The sequence below is a fragment of the Puma concolor genome, chromosome A3 (genome assembly GCF_028749965.1).
Source record: "Puma concolor isolate L17-30 chromosome A3, mPumCon1.1.hap2, whole genome shotgun sequence".
Lineage (NCBI taxonomy): Eukaryota > Metazoa > Chordata > Mammalia > Carnivora > Felidae > Puma > Puma concolor.
Window position 1 is genome coordinate 137,913,613 of NC_141669.1, and position 16,617 is coordinate 137,930,229.

The 16,617-nt window shown below is 49.0% G+C and overlaps 1 protein-coding gene and 1 pseudogene across 1 annotated transcript in view; both read left to right on the plus strand.

Moving 5' to 3' along the window:
• Positions 1–1,145: 1,145 nt before the first annotated feature.
• CDH26 (cadherin 26) overlaps positions 1,146–16,617 on the plus strand; it is a 42,579-nt gene continuing 27,107 nt past the window's right edge. The window contains 4 exon segments of the mRNA XM_025932471.2: positions 1,146–1,558; positions 7,378–7,434; positions 8,940–9,044; positions 10,985–11,146. Coding sequence (XP_025788256.2) covers positions 1,493–1,558; positions 7,378–7,434; positions 8,940–9,044; positions 10,985–11,146 — 390 coding nt within the window. The 5' untranslated portion in view covers positions 1,146–1,492.
• On the plus strand, positions 15,434–15,547 carry LOC112869728 (U6 spliceosomal RNA; annotated as a pseudogene).

Sequence of the window (16,617 nt, forward strand, 5' to 3'; positions counted from 1 at the left end):
GGGGACGTGTGGCAGGCGAAGCCCAGCGTCTCTCAACCCAAATGAGAGAAGGGACGCCTTATGGGAAACTGGCATCTTGCTCAGTTATTTTTAAGTGTTTGAGGATGTTGAAAATGTGGCTGTTTCTAATACAGTAAAATACCCATTTCTTTCAACTGAAAACAAATGTGAAAGTAGAATCCATCATAAGCATTCCCCAGCCCCTCCCCAGATACCTGGAGGTCAGCACACTATCTTTCCGGCTGTATATTATCTCCCTTAGCATTATTCCAGCAAAGGGGTGCCCAGCTTGCAACTTCTGTTTCTCCCCCAAATGTTCCACATGGTTTAGCTTACCCGGTCTAGAAATTCTGAATTAGGGATTCTAACGTAAGCAAAATTTCAGTAGAACAAACGGAATAAAAATACCCACTTTGAAAATAAGCATGAAGTCGTAAATTCGATAATTATTATTCTGTTTCTGTTTATGCACGGGAGGTATTTACAGACCTTCAAATTGCATTTGTTACTGTGTTTAATAATAAGCTACTAATTTGGATTAAGGTAACAAACTACTCACAGTATAATGCTCAGCAGCATCTCACAGAACCATGAATGGGCGGGAAGAAAGGCTACCTTCTCCACTCGCTAAAGAACGGTTCGCTATTTTGAAGGTGTTGGGGTACCAAGCTACTAGTACCCACAGTACTAGTGATCGGGTGAACGGAGCTCCGAGTTCATCTAAAACTCAATCACTGCAACCTGAAGTGCGGATTGGGTAGAACCCTTGCCTGCGCTTTTTTTCTGGTAGTTTAGTGCAAAACCCCCCAGGTTGGCACAGAGCCCCTGCCCGCAGGGCGCCTCTCTTTATCTCTTCCTCCTCCAATCCTAAAGTCACAGAGTCAGCTAAGCCTAGCAGAGACTTCGGTAGAAAAGGTCCGCACGCCGCGGAGCCCGGAGACACGGTTGGGATAAATAAAGATGATTGGTGCTTCGGAAAGTGGACGGTGTCTGCGTTTTTCTCCCCGCTTCACAAGGTTATTCTTTCTTGGAGTCCCTTGGCACTGCTTCTGTTTCAAAGCACAGGCGCTGTAGGAAACGGTCGTTGAAATATCCTGCTTCAGAAAGAGGTCACGGGACATTCCGCTTGGAACTAAAGTCAAACAAACCAACCACAGGTGCCGGTGTCATGTTCCTCGAGCTGATCTAATCCCCCGGGGTCGGGCCCCAGCCGGGCTTCTGTGTCCGTGACCCAGCAGGCAACTATGTGTGTGAGGCAGGGCAGTTTTATTCCCCTCCACTCCCTTCCTGGGAACTGGATTGTCATCATGAGGTTAAAGCTTAAGGCTCAGCCCAGCCGCTCGCCGTGATAAATAGAGGAGCGAGAGGAGATGAGGGTTTCTGGGACAAAGTGCCCCCAGAGCGGTCGGAGGACCAGGCTGAGGAGGAAGTGATCGGGGATCAGAGGCTCGGGGAGGGACCTGCGGTCGCCTGCGTGCACCCCCACTCGGACATGGGCTCCGGGACCCGCCCCTCGCTGCCCCTTCTTCCAGTGCTGCTGCTGGTTCTGCTGCTGCAGGTGAGCTGGGCAGGTGCTGGGAACCCGGGCCGGGATCCATGCGCAGTGGGACTGAAGGCACGGCTCAAGTTGGCCGTGCCCCTGCTGCGGTGACAGGCTGGGAGAGGGGCCGAGGAGAGCTCTCTGGCCAAGCCCTGCGAGGAGGGCAGGTGTCGGGGGAGCCCGGGGTCTGCGCACCCGTAGGGGGGCGTTGGCAGCAGGGCTCCCGAATGTGTGCAAGGGAGGGGTTGGCTTAGGGTCACAACCTGTTCGGGGCGGTGGTGGAGATGGGCTAAGGTGTGACTTCATCTTAAAACTGGTTTCAATAGTACACAGCAGTTTTATTTAGATTTGTGTTGACCCAAGCTTCCTAAGGGCACATCTACTCACGCCTCGTATAAGGCTGAGAAAATCTCAGCTGTGTGTGTTGCGGACAATCTGAGCAGACGAGGAGGGTGGGAGGGCGTAATCCCCCCTGCCCCCCACCGCTTGCCCCCTAGCACCAGTGGAAATACAAACAGTGGACTCAAGGTTAGAAAGCACAGGGGCTTGTTGGATTTGCACTTACCCTGGGAGACTCACCGTTGGGTACGCTTGTCGTTACCCCCTGCTCCGTGGCTTTCTGCCACAGAGAGGGACAGCCGCGAGACTCTGCCACGGAGTTTTCCCTTAGGAGCCGGCCGCGGGCCAGCTGTACGTCTGGATGGGGTTGCCTGAGGACCTCGGTCCTCACCTTGGCTCGAGGTGGACCCTTTTAGGTTGCTGCAGAACTCCCGAGGCCTGGGAACCTCTCCTAGAAGTTCGGACTGAGCTGATCTGGGGGCGGCCTGGCCCTTATGGCTTTAACTTGATCTTCTTAAGCCTCGTCTTCTTTACCTGCAAACGGGGCTAATAGTTGCTCTCCCCTGCCCTGGCGGTCACAAGAGTGAATGAGGAGACGGGCTTGGCTGGCGTGCCCGCATGTCTGTGTCCCCTCTGGTTTTCTAGCCACGGGGAAATGGTTGGTAACACGCATCCAGCGCCCGCTCTGCTGCTATGTACTGGATACTTGCTCTGGGCCGGGTGAACAAGGTGGGGGGTGGGGGGGTGGACGGAAACCCCGTGTGTGGTGCCCACTCCAGTGCAGCTGGCTCCTGACGCGAGCACCATGTTTGGCACCAGGGGCGCGGAAGTTGGAGGATTTTCTTGGTTCCTCGTTGCCACATCCAGTTGTGAATGTTCTTAATCAAACAGCACTCCTTTAGCTCCAGGAGACTTTGCTGAATCCCGTTCATAGCCGGCTTTAATCATCAAACCCTGTCTCCGTCTTTCCCTTGCCCCTGCCCTTGCCCCTGACCGGTCTCATCAGAAAACAGAGGTGCGTTTTCGTCTCCTGACCGAGCCCAAGCAAGTTAGTTCGCGTCCAGGGGCGTGTTGAGTCGGGGTGGGCAGCGGCGATTGGACTGTGGGTAGTAATCCAGTGTTTGTTGGAAGCAGCTTTCTGCTGATTCCAGGGGACCGAGACAGACAAAAAGAATGTGCTGCGGTAGGAACCGGGGGGGGGGGGTGGTTAGCAATCTCCATTCTGGACCCTTAACGGGGCAAAGAGCTTTCCGCCCATCGGGTGCTCAGTCATCGGCCATCGGCCATTAGTAACCCAATTCCTTCCCGTTCCTCCCCTTGTCCCCCCGCCCCCCGGGTTGGCTTACAACCATCCCTGACCTCCAAAACAGGTACCCACTGCCCCTCTCTGATCTCCAAATGCAAAGTCAGTACGCGCACTGCTGGAGCACTGCTGTCTCCAACGGTTTTCTCGTGAACCCCCACATCCTCGCTGTCTGGGGGGCATAAAGCAGAGGACGATGTTGTGAGCCTCCGGCAGGTTTTCACCTTTGCTCCAGACTCAGCGACAAGCGTCGGGGGGGGGGGGGAGTCCTGCCCCCTTCTCTTAGGTAATTTCTGGTCCCAAGGACTCGGGAGTGTTCAGGCCTGGACTGTGGCCAGCTCCCCAGATCACAGAGGACGGAGGGACTGAGAGAATGAAATTGGACGTGAGCAAAGTCTGTCATGTCGTGGTTGCTGGTTTTTAATCTGGGAAATTCTACACCGAGTTTTCTTTCAAAAATTGTCAGCATCACTGGTCTGCCCGATTAATTTGCTAAGCCCTTCATTCAAGATGAACAGTCAGTGGGTTGTAGAAGGTAAGGGACAGGGTGGCAGGGCTGAAGCTGGGCGCTCAAAGGGACAGAGCAGGCTGGACAGAGCGCTGGGAAGCCAGTGACGTGGTGAAGTCTGCACTTTTAAAGATCACCTGCGCTTCTGTGTAGACGATGCGCTTGGGAAGCGTGTCAATCTCCTAGGCCTGCTGTGGCAAAGTGCCCCAAATGGGAAGGCTCCAAGCCACAGAAGGGTCCAGCATGGCGCCACGGGTAGTCCCCACACCGTAGCGCATACCTGAAGGTCGTTAAGGGAGTGAATCTTCCAAGTTCTCAGAACAAGGAAAACAATTCCATAACTACGTGTGGTGACGGATGATAACGAGACTCATTGTGGTGATCATTTTGCAGTCCGTACAAATTTCAAATCATTCTGTTGTACACCTACAGCTAATACAGTGGTGTTTGCCAATTATACCTCTATTAAAAAAAAATTCTCCTCGAATGCAAATTCGCAACGAAAAATGGAATATATTCAGGGCGCCTCGGGGGTCAGTCAGTTAAATGTCCGACTCTCGATTTTGGCTCGGGTCATGATCTCACGGTTTGTGGGATCGAGCCCATGTCCGGCTCTGTGCTGACAATGCAGAGCCTGCTTGGGAGTCTCTCTCCCTTTCTCTCTGCCCCTGCTCTGCTCATATTCTCTCTCTCTCTCTCAAAATAAAGAAATAAACATTAACAAAAATAAATATTTTCAGGAAGGAATTATCTCCATGCAGGCTTCTTAGTTCTTTAGTAGCCTCTGCAGACACGAAGCCTCTGTATACCCAGATCATTTCCCACCAGTGATGCCACAGGTACTCATGCAGGCCAGCCTGAACAGTCCTGGTTCCATGTCCCCAGGCCCAGCACTGCCTGTCATATGATTTGTGCGTGTCCCTTGCAGCCAAATGCCTGCCTGCCACACAGCATTAGGTGGCCACTGCAGCCTCTGAGAAGTTTTCTCCCCCCGCATTCTACAAGCATTATGTAAATCTTTTTTCAATGCTTTTTTAAAAAGTTTATTTATTTATTTTGAGAGAGACAGTGTGAGTAGAGGAGGGGCAGAGAGGGAGAGGGAGAGAGAGAATCTCAAGCAGGCCCCACGCTGTCAGCACAGAGCCCGACGCGGGGCTCAAACTCACAAACTGGGAGGTCATAACCTGAGCTGAAGTCAGACGCTGAACCGACTGAGCCACCCAGGCGCCCCACCGTTTTATATTTTTGCAAATCTCTTGTCCTAAAAGAAGACGGCCAGATTCTCCTCTCTGAGTCTGCAGTCTATTGTAAATGTTGTTTAGTTAAAAGAATGAAGAAATTCTGGCCTCGCACAGGTACGCACATGGAAAGGGAGGAATATTTGAATAGCCTTCAATGGATCATTGTGGATATCCTTCTTTGATATTACACCAAAACTTGACAAAGTGGTATTTTTTAACAACTGCTTCTCATGTGGAATCTGAACACGGTAATAAACTTGCCCTGCTCCATTACGTTAAAACCATGTCTCTCTTGCCTTTTGGCAAGAGTATGATTTTGGAGGTCATGCATTAATCATTAGGAAACCCTTTTGGCTCATAGAGTTATGCAGATCTTCCAAATGTTGACATATTTCAGTCTACAAAATCAGAAAATCACATTCATTAATAGCTCTACTGACATCATCAGAAAATTCTTCTAAGTATCGGGAAGCTGTCAAGCCCATTGTAGCAGACAGAAGTTTTCCAAAATTCTAATTTTTGCTTGAAAGCCTATGTTTGTTTTATCATTGGCAACATGACACCATCCACTGTTTTCCTTGAAGTGATCGGCTGGCTTGTTTGCTATCAAAGAGCTGTCCATCGAGGGCCCGATCCTGGACAACACGGTTTGTCAGTCATTCTTTCAAGTAAAATGCTCTTCTATAAAAAAGTGGCCCGTTCACCTGGTACCTCAAACGATCACACACACACTTTCTTAATTTTTCTTTTTAATGTTTATTTGTTTTTGAGAGAGAGAGAGAGAAAGAGAGAGAGAGAGAGAACACAGCGGCGGGGGGGGGGGGGTGGTGGGGAGGGCAGAGAGAGAGAGAGGGAGACACAGAATCGGAAGCAGGCTCCAGGCTCCAAGCTGTCAGCACAGAGTCCGATATGGGGCTCAAATCCACGGACCGCAAGATCATGACCTGAGCTGTAGTCGGACACTTAACCAACCGAGCCACCCAGACGCCCCTCACCAATTCATTCTTAAATGCAACAGACTTCTACCTTCTTTCTTTTTCTTCCTGCACACGCGTACCAATGAAGATACTGTGGGTGATGCTGGTGCCCTTGGCTTCCTCGGTGCCGAGGCCCCAGAGATTTGTCCCATCGGTGCAAACGTCATACAGTAAAGCAGGCAAATGATACCCTAGAGTCATTAGGCAAATGATACCCTAGGCCACCCTAGAGTGTGGCCCTGTGGGCTCTGATGGCGATGAGGAGGGGAAGGGTTGACGCTAGGCAGGGAGAAACCAGGGGCCCTCGGGGAGGCTGATCGGAGCTGCAAGTGGGAGGCAGGAGAAGCCGCGAGGTTTGGAATTAAAAAAAGGATAAACATATGCCAGACCTGCCTGGGCCCGGTGCCATGCATGGAGCCTCACAACCTTTCAGATCAGGTCCCAATAGAAGGTCAGTGACAAAAGTCCTCGGAGGCTCCCCAGTCGGAACCCCTCTCACCCTTGAGAGCTTTGTACCTTCCCTCAATTAGCTCTAACGCTTCGCTCACTCTCTCTTGTCCGCGAGATTCATTCTTTGACTCCGTGAGACAGGGCCCAGCGTCTCCCCCACCTCCTGTAACAGGGTCAGGGACCCCGGTGTACCGCACTTTCAAAACTGCCACTCTGGAGAAAACTTCTCTATGCACATGGCTGTTTACTACCGCAGCATTTTTGGTTTTTTCTTGTTGTTGTTTTTGGTAATAACAAACAACTGAAAAAGTCTAAATGACCATCCCCAGAAGAATGAGTAAATAAATTGTCTCTGTTCAGGCAATGACACGGTATATGGCAGTGACAGTGAGTGGATTAGGGCCATACATGTCAATATACACATGCTCGTTCAGTGTTGGTCCCGACATCCTCTACAGGGTCTGTCTTATTTCAACAACCTCACTGCACGTGTGTGGGTTTTATTTCTATTTTGTGTGTGTGTGGGTGGGGGGGAGAGTTTGTTGAGATGTAAGTTATAAATAAATAATTCTCAATTGTAAATCATTATATAAACAAAAAGTACCAAGTTCTATTATCTTATTGATTATTATAAGATAGAGTCTAAAATTAAAGGGCGGGGGAGAAAAAAAGAACAGGAGAAAAGGCCCAGTTGGATCTCTCCAATTAACGTTTGGTATTTACGTGTGACATACCAAGACATCTATGCTCGTCCAGAATAGACAGGGTGATCTCCCGAGTTACAGTTTTAGACGTCCCAGTATCAGTGATACTCTGTGTAAATCCTTTTGCATGGTTCCCCTACGGTTGCAGAGGAAACGTGGTAATTCTGAACTGAGATGACAAGAGAAAGAAATTATACTTATCAAAATGAAATAAAGTTCCTTTTCTTCCTTTTCTCATTCCAGAAGACTAGTGTGACTTCAGGCAGGTCCTGATAAGTGTATCCCCTACTAATTCATGCCATTTTTATTTTTAAGGTCAACAGCGTCAACAGCTTCCGACAAGAAAACGATGATCTCGCTCAGCAAACAAAGGTGGGGTTCGGAGGTCACTTTCTTCCTAAGCCACGTGAGACCACACTTCACTCAGGGACTCCGTTGCAATGTTAAGGTTTTTAGTTCCCGGTCGATATTCAGTTTGCAGAAAATAAATTAGTAACTACATGTGGCCTTTTGGAATCTTCAGGGATTGCCAGAGAATTGCAGAAGGTGCTTTTATGTCTGCTAGAATAGGAACAATCTGTGAGCATCAGAAATCAGCCATCCAGTGCCAGCCCAGAGCTTTACCCACGCTATTTTCTTCTTTCTGCAATTAAAATATATTGAACTTAACAGTCTCCGGTATGTGAGCTTTGGACGGTCCCAGGATGCAGCCACACCCCCCAATCACCTTGTGCCACCTTGTGAATATCTCCTTCCTGTCTTGTGATCAACTCATTTTCTAATTGAATACAGTTGACCTTTGAACAACATGGGTTTAAAGTGCATGGGTCTATTTACATGCAGATTTTTTTTTACAGGACAGTACTGTAAACGTATTTTCTCTTTCTTATAATTTCCTTAATGACATTGTCTTTACTATGTATAGCATATAATACACAAAACATACAAAATATGTGTTCATCGACTGTTCATGTAATCAGTAAGGCTTCTCTGGTCAATGGTAGGGTTGTTAGTAGTGAAGTTTTGGGGGGTCAATAGTTACATGTGGATTTTTGGCTGCCCTAGGGGGCAGCACCCTAATCCCCACATTGTTCAAAGATCAACTGTAATTTTTTAAAAAGCTTACATGTTTGTGGACAAAAAAATTAATATGGCTAGAAAGCAGCTTCGCTTATAATAAATAGATGGTTAAATTCCATCTGTGGTGTTTTGCCTGACAAGTCTCTGAGCCTGATACCTGAGTCTGAGTCTCTCTCTCTTCCTGTCTTTGTTAAAAGGGAAGGTAAGAGACGAAGTGCCAGCCCAGAGCTCTATCCACACTATCAGCACCGAATGGAGATGTTCTCATCAACTCTTTCCTTTTGTTATATATAATTTATTGTCAAGGTGGCTAACATACAGCGTGTTCAGTGTGCTCTTGGTTTCGGGGGTAGATTCCCACGATTCATCGCTTATATACAACACCCAGCTCATCCCAACAAGTGCCCTCCTCAATGCCCATCACCCATTTCCCCCCACCGCGCCCCCCATCAACCCTCAGTTTGTTCATCAACTATTTCCAAAAGACGGAAAGACAAATGGGGGAAATAACCTTCTCGTTCATTCATTTGTGTGTCTGCCGTGGGACAGGGGTTGGCACATAGTAGGCAACGGTCTTCAATGTTATGTCTGCATAGCCCTTAAGACGATCTCACGATCCATGTAAAATCATTGGGTGGCCCGTGCCCCACCGTCTAGGAACGACTCTGCAGCTGTGAACAGAACAGGCACTTTTGACTCCTAAGCATCGGAGGCTGTTGTGAGGACAAGGGAGATAATGCAAATGTAGTGCCTGCCACCTCGCCATCACCTCCTTATTGCCGTCATTGTAATTTCAGGGAGAGAGCCACCGGCCCCTACGGCGATCCAAGAGGAGATGGGTTATTACCACCCTGGAACTGGAGGAGGAAGACCCAGGCCCCTTTCCCAAACTCGTTGGTGAGGTAAGGAAGGCCCCCACCATCCTCTCTGATTGGCAGGCAGGTTAAGTCTTGAAAGGCTGTGTGCTAGGGGGGCCAGGTCAGTGATGGGAGGAACACCGGACTGGGTTCTAGAACCCACTGTGCCTCTACCTAACGGGGCGACTTCAGGCGAGTCCCTTCACGTGAGTGGGTGCTGAGAACGTCGGTCACATCTGGCAGCGGGCTGGTTAATTCCAGCCCACAGGCCTGCTGTGTTCGGCCCAGGCAAAGTCTTTGGTAAAAGAAAAAAAAAAAAAAAAAAGTATTCTTTAAAAATAAGGGGCTTGTGGTTACAGGAGGTGGGAAGTGGGGACAAAAGGGAGATTAGAAAATAAATAAATAGAAAGTAAAAAGGTGACAGCCAGGGCTGGCGGGAGGAGGTTCATAGAGACTGGCTGTTTAATGGGGACAGGGTGTCAGTCTGGTCACACGAAAAGCACTGTGGATGCAAATGGTGGTGGCGGCCTCCCGACCGGGAGCGCTTAGTACTGCCGGCGTGCACACTCCGAGGTGATTAAGACTGTGAATTGTATGTTATGTGTATTTTACCATAATAAAAATAATGGGAAAAAATAGGAAGATTGTATTAGAAATTGTGTAATTTTAGAGGTGTTTTGAAAATTGGAAAATCTGGGGCGCCTGGGTGGCGCAGTCGGTTGAGTGTCTGACTTCAACCAGGTCACGATCTCGTGGTCCGTGAGTTCGAGCCCCGCGTCAGGCTCTGGGCTGATGGCTCAGAGCCTGGAGCCTGTTTCCGGTTCTGTGTCTCCCTCTCTCTCTGCCCCTCCCCCGTTCATGCTCTGTCTCTCTCTGTCCCAAAAATAAATAAACTTTAAAAAAAAAAAAAAAAAAAAGAAAATTAGAAAATGTGACCACACGGAGCAACAACGAGGTGGGGCTCGTGTTACCCACAGTCCCCACCGCTCCCTGCTGCCTCCCGCGCTCTGTGGACTAGTGCCAGCCCACGCGCCAAAGCGGTCACCTGACGGTGTCGCAGTGCCGGAATGTTTCCGCCTGGCCCGTGTCATTCCCTCCCGTGACAGTCCTGACCTGATGCACCTGCGCATTATGCACTGAGTCACTAAGTCCCTACAGCTCCGACATCCTACGGGTTCTCGAGAAACAAATGAAAACAATTTGTATTTTTTGCAGTGTTCATAAAGATAGTAGATGCTATATACATAAAAAAAAAAAAACATACAGAAAGTTTTCAGGGCTCAGTGGTTAAAACTGTATCCTCATAAGAGTCAGGGGAACACAGTGGGCTCCTATTCCCGAGGTACCGTATCCCTAGTATAGGAGTTAGATACACTAGCTGCTCCCTGTCTGCTCAGTACAGGCCATGATGGCACCTCCATTATGGAGTTGTTTTAAAGATTAAATAGGCCAGGGCAAGTGAGGCGTATAGTGACCTGGCTCACTCTATGGCCTTTCGAAATGTTAGCTTTATGAGTATTTCTCCTCTCTCCCTGAAGGGATCATCAATGTTAACACATCGTTACGTATGCTTCCAGATTCTTCTCCATAGCCTCACTAATGTGAGTCTGTATTGACAAATGGGATTGCCATACGTATATTGTTCTGCAAGCTGCCTTTCTGGTTCAACAGTAAGGCACAGCCCCCTCCCTGGGGCAGGGCGTGTAAATCCTGAAAGATTGGGGGCCCGTGCCCTGTGAAGGGGGTACCGTTCTAGGGTTCTTTCCCTGGGGAGGGACATGTGTGTCGTTCAGTCAGGTGCTTGCCTCAGAACCCAGGCTGCGATGCGCCTGCTTGGGCCCCTAGCGTGGGACAGGCTGGACCCGAGGCTTCTGGGCCCCAATGCGCCTGGCATCTTAGCCTTGATATTCAATGCGCCTTGTGATTTATTCTCATTTTCTTTTCTCCCCCCCCCCCACCTTTTTTTTTTTTTTTGGCCTTTTCAGCTGTTCAATGATATGTCTCAGAACACGTCATTAATGTATTTGATCCGTGGTCCCGGTGTGGATGAGTATCCAGAGATTGGGCTGTTCTCTATAGAAGATCACAAGAACGGACAAGTGTACGTTCACCGCCCCGTGGATCGAGAGACAACGCCATCTTTCACGGTACCTAAAACTTGATATATTTTAAGCTTGGGTTTATTGTGAAGCTGCTGTGGGAATATTGTATCAGCCAGGCATTAGTGAAGCTGTCCACACGTCACGTCCTTGGAGACCGTATATTATACACCACGGTGAGCTTTAAAAGTATGCGTGGGCAGAGAGGCTGACTCTGTAATGTTCTTTTAAAGTTCTGGACTCAGAGGATTCATGGGAGCTGCTACGGATCTTCCTTCCGATGACTGGATTCCCAGCACGATCAGGATATCCAAAAGCACTTGGAGATAGGGCTATAGGATGTTTACAAAGTGGGCTAATCTGATTTTTGATGAGTCACTGTTGAAATATGTGGGCAGGAGCTCCAGGCAGAGTCCACAGTTATCTAACGACTGATGGATGAACAGTTGTATACCTGGTGACAGTTTCTCATCGTGAGCCCGCGTGTTTCTTATGATCTCATAACCCCAACACCATGGTCTACTATGAATCTGAAATCCAGGCTCTAAGCCAGGAAAGGAAATTGTAAAGTAAAATGCCCAAACCACATGGTGTGTGTTACTTTACCAGCCTCACCTCGCAGGGATAGTAGGACATTTTCGCCTTTGTTATGTTGTGACTTCTGCTGGACACTGAGCTTATCTGCACATTAACTCCTTCAGGGTGGGAAAGAACATCGAAAGACATAATTTAAATACCTTGTCTCCAATGATCTCAAACCATTTATATACATAATAGAATATTTGCCCTTAACTCATTGATAGGCTTTGAGTCTCTAATTTTTAAACAGGCAGAAATTCTCCCCAAACTCCAAAAGTCCTGCACAGAAGACTTTCCGGGTCTTCACTATTCATAGAAATCCTTGCCCCATCTAGGGAACGTGCAGTGTCTGTTAAAAAGAAGCAATATAGAGTGGTCATAGGGGGACCGTGGGGCAGCACCGTTAAATCTGGAATGAGCAAACAGGTCACCGAGGGATCTTGGGAAAATGCAGATTTTGTTTCCGCAAGTCAGCGTGGAGCATAGACTCTGTGTCTCCAAGAAGCTCCCAGGAGAGGGAAGCTTGGTCCATGGTTTCTACCCGCTGAGCCCGGTGGGGGTGGGGGGTGGGGCGGCTCCCACAAATAGTGGGCGTGACTCCGTGCAGGGAGGAAACAAAACATTTAGTGCTGTGTTCTTGGTCTTGCTGTTGTGATTTGGTTGCTGTTGTTTGCCTTTAACGTCTTTACTGACCTATTGAGGGTTGGGTTTCACAAGGTTTAACGTGGGACTTCGTGCCGGCAGCAGATGATGCCGAAGCCAAATCCGTAAGAGTGTTTCCTGACACGTGAGGCCCAGATGGAATAGTTTGGCACGTCACAGGGAGGTCCCAGGGAACAATTCGAGCAAACGGGGAAGACGTGGGGACCTGAGCGGTGTCCCCCTGGGTCCTGCTCTATCAGGATTTCTGGGCCCTGTGCTTGGACCTGCCCAGCCAGATGGAGACCCAGCCCGCGCTCTGCCCGATCCCCCAATGCACTATCACAGCCGTCCTTTCACACTGAGTTCTGTGATCGCCTGCTAGCTGGCCCCTCATTTGACTGTGAACTTGCATGAGGGAAGACTCAGGGTGGGGATTTGGAGGCGTGCCCCCACCCCGTGGCTCCCTGTCTCACGCTCTTGGTTCACGGTCTCCTTGATACTTTTCATCGCCTGAAGCGCATACCTGACATGTGTTTGGTTCTCTGTGGGTGGCCATTCTCCCCACTGGATGCACATTCTAAGAGGAGGGAGTGTCCTTTCCAGTGCCACTACCCCCCGGGTCAGGAGTCGGGCTCTGCACATTGTAGGTTTTCATTTAACTATGTTGGATGAATGAATGAGCACAGTGGCATGTAGTCTCTGCTTCGAGGGTGTTGTGGGTTGAGCTGTGTCTTCCAAAGAGAGGGGTTCGTGTCCTCCCCGTGGTACCTGTGAATATGACCTTATTTGGATATAGGGTCTTTGCAGATGTCATCAAGTTAAGACGAGGCCATACTGGATCAGGGCGTGTCCTGATCCAGTGACTGGCCTCCTTATAAGGGGAGGGGAATTTGGACACCAAGAAGGACACAGGGGAGAAGCAGGAGACAGAGCCTGGGGTGATGCACCTGCAGGCCAAGGACACTGGGATTGGCGGCAGCCACCCGAAGCTGGGGGAGAGACCCGGGACAGAATTTCCCTAAGAGCCTCCCATGGAGGGAGCCATGCCTGCTGCCCCCGGGTGTGGTTCTGGTCTCCAGAAGGGCGAGAGAACACACTTTGTTGTAAGGCGCCCGGTTTGGGGTAAGTTGTTGCAGCGGATGTAGGAGACTGGCACGCAGGGGTTAACCTACTCGTTAGGGAGCCACAAGACAGGCCAATGAGAAGCGTTCCCAGCCGCAAAGAGTGGGACAAGCAAGTGTCACCGAAACACCACACAAGCCGGGCCTTCCAGGTCCACCACCTACTTCTGGGTCTTGGCTGTCCCCAAAGCTGGGGCGTGTTAGGCACGCAGTCAGCCCGAGGAGGTGGCAAAGCCCCATTCCTGGCAGCGCTGCTGTGTTCTTGGGGGGCAGCGAGGGGTCACTGGAACCAGCCAGAGCATTTAAAAACCTGTGACTGGGAGCTGAGGGGAGGTTGAGGGGCTATCTTCTTGTTAATTCCGTAAACCTACAAGAGGGCGGTAAACTGCGGCTGAGAATTGCTGGAAGATTTAAGACACAGCTGGAAAGGGGGGAAAAACCAGATTTTTTTCTATATAGGAATCTCATCCGTTTATATCAAAATATGCGCAATCCCATAGGCTGCAGATACACTCAAGAAAATCATTCTTTTCTTTCCTTGAAATAGTCATTTGTGGGTCTTGATCTCCACGCACCCATCTTTGCCTATTTAGAGCCCCTGCACGTAAGTGACTTTGTCTTGTGTGTTCGGCGTTTAAGGTATTTCCGCGTGCTCACCAGTGACTAGAGTACGCATCTTGCATGTGCCACTTAAACAGCCATGGACCCCTCCGTCACGTCACTGCTCTGTGGTGTGTCATCCAAGATCTAAATCTTAAGGCCATAACAAAAGGCTGAAAACCCTTCCCAAGTGCAGAAACTATCCATGACGCTTCCTCTCTCCAATGCAGCTCGGAGGCGCCGGAAACTCTTAGCACCTTGTCAAAGAATAAATAGTTATTTTGCCTCTCGGGCATCTTACAGAACTTACTGTCTCAGAAGTCGCTTTTAGGATGATACATGGAACATAAGATAATAAGCGTAAAACAAACACGCGGTTCTTAGTTTTAAGTGGAAGGGTTACAGGTGGTGCCGTTTCGGAGCCAGAAGTCCGCATGATTCGGCAGCCAGCACAGTCATAAATTATGGAAGAGCATGTGGAAATGGTGTGTGAGAAAGCCAATTTGCTTGCTCAAAAATTTAAAAATGTATGTTGGATTCCCCGGGGCGGACTGGTTCAGTAGTCTTGTAGGGGAGAGGAGACAGCTAAGCAGCAGAGCCCACGCCCAGGCCACTTTGCAGGACACCTGGCGGGGCCACCATGGTGGATGCCGATGAGGAAGCAACGTGTCTGCAGAAAAGACGCCCAGGGAGGTACGTGCCTCGGAGACCTCGTGGGCTCCGGGAGAGGGGTGGAGAGATCATTGCCCGATGCTGTCAAAGTGCTGAGACCCCTGTCTGGTGAAGCTGCCTGCTCTGGGCCCTGGGGGAGCCATGCAGGGGAGTGGTGAAGACCTGGCTGGTGGTGTAGTCTAGTCTACACCTTCTTGGAATGAACCTGGGCTGAGCTGAGAGTGGACAGCCGCAGAACCTCTCGGCGTTGCAGAGTGGAGCGCTGGGGATGCCTCCCTCTAGGGCTTCTCTGAGGTAGAAAGGAGGTGATCTGTGTAAGAGCTCAGCCCCAGGCCTCCCTGAAGCTGCTTCTTCCAGAATAAACCCCGTGCTTGCTCAGCGTCCCCGAGCCGGGCTCCGCACCTACAACCAGCCAACCCTTGAGAAACCAATATTGCCATAGCAGACGGTCGTCCGCTTTGAGAGGTCCTCCGGTCAATGTCCCCCTTCCCACTCCTTTTCCTGGGACTCTGAACTTCTCTCTCACCGCTGATTCTTCCCCCACAATCGATCAGCTTTCAACAGATCAAATCACTGTTTATCCTAGAGCAACAGAGATGCAGCAGCAAGTCTCATTAGACTTAGTTTAAAATATATACATATATGATAGATATATGTTATATATATTTTTATATCTATCTGTATCTGTATCTATACCTATATCTATATCTATCTATATATGGTGCTCACTTTCGCAGCACACAGGCTAAAATTGGAACGACGCAGAGAAGGTTAGCGTGGCCCCTGTGTGAGGATGGAGGATAGCACGCATATTTGTGAAGCGTTCCATATTTAGGAACATATAAATACATAATATATATGGTTGCCCACTTTTTATTTTATACATAGGGGCTTTTTAAAATTAGTAGACCTTTTTTTTTAGAGCGGTTTCAGGTTTACAGAAAAGTAGAGTGGGAAGTACAGAGCGCCTGCCTGCCCTTCATGCCCTCCGCACCCCACCCAGCTTCCTCCCTTATTAACATCGTGCATGGGTGCTGAGTTTACGACAGGGGATGAGCCAATATGATACGTTGTTATCAACGAAGCCTCTAGTTCACGTTAGGCCTCACTTTCGGTGTTGCACCTTCTGTGGGTTTGGACAAATGTGTGGTGACACGTATCCACCGTTACAGTATCGTACAGAGTATTTTCACTGCCCTAAAATTCCCCAGTGCTCCCCACATCCATCCATCCCTCCTTCCTGAGCCCTCGGCAACCTCTGATCCTTTTGCGATCTCCATACTCTGCCTTTTCCAGAATGTCGTATAGTTGGGATTACACAGTGGAGAGCCTGTTCAGATTGGCTCCTCTCACTTAGCAACGGCCACCGAAGATTCCTCCATACTCCATGCTTTTTTAGTGCTGAGTAATATTCCATTGTCTGCAGGGACCACAGTCTGTTTATCCAATCACCTAGTGAAGGGCATCTTGGTTGCTTCGATGTTTGAGGACTATGATTAAGCTGCTACAGACATCTGTGTGCAGGTTTTGGGGTGGTCATAAATTTTCAACTCTTTTGCATAAATGCCAAGGAACATGATTGCTGGTTTGCACAGTAAGAGGATGTTTAGTTTTGTAAGAAACCACCAAAGGAATGAAGAATTCTTTGCCACCTGTACGTCTTCTCTGGAGAAAACGGGTCTGTTCAAAACGTTGCCTGTTTTTAACCTTTGAAATTCGATTTTAGCAAGGTCCCAGGAAATAAAGTTAATATATAAAAATCAATTATATTTCTGTATCCCGGCGATGAATAGTTGGAAATCAATATTTTAAAAACCATATCATTTATAATATCACCAAAACAGACGAAGTGCTTAGGTATTCATCTAAAATCTGTGCAGTATATGTTTCCTCAAAACTATAAAA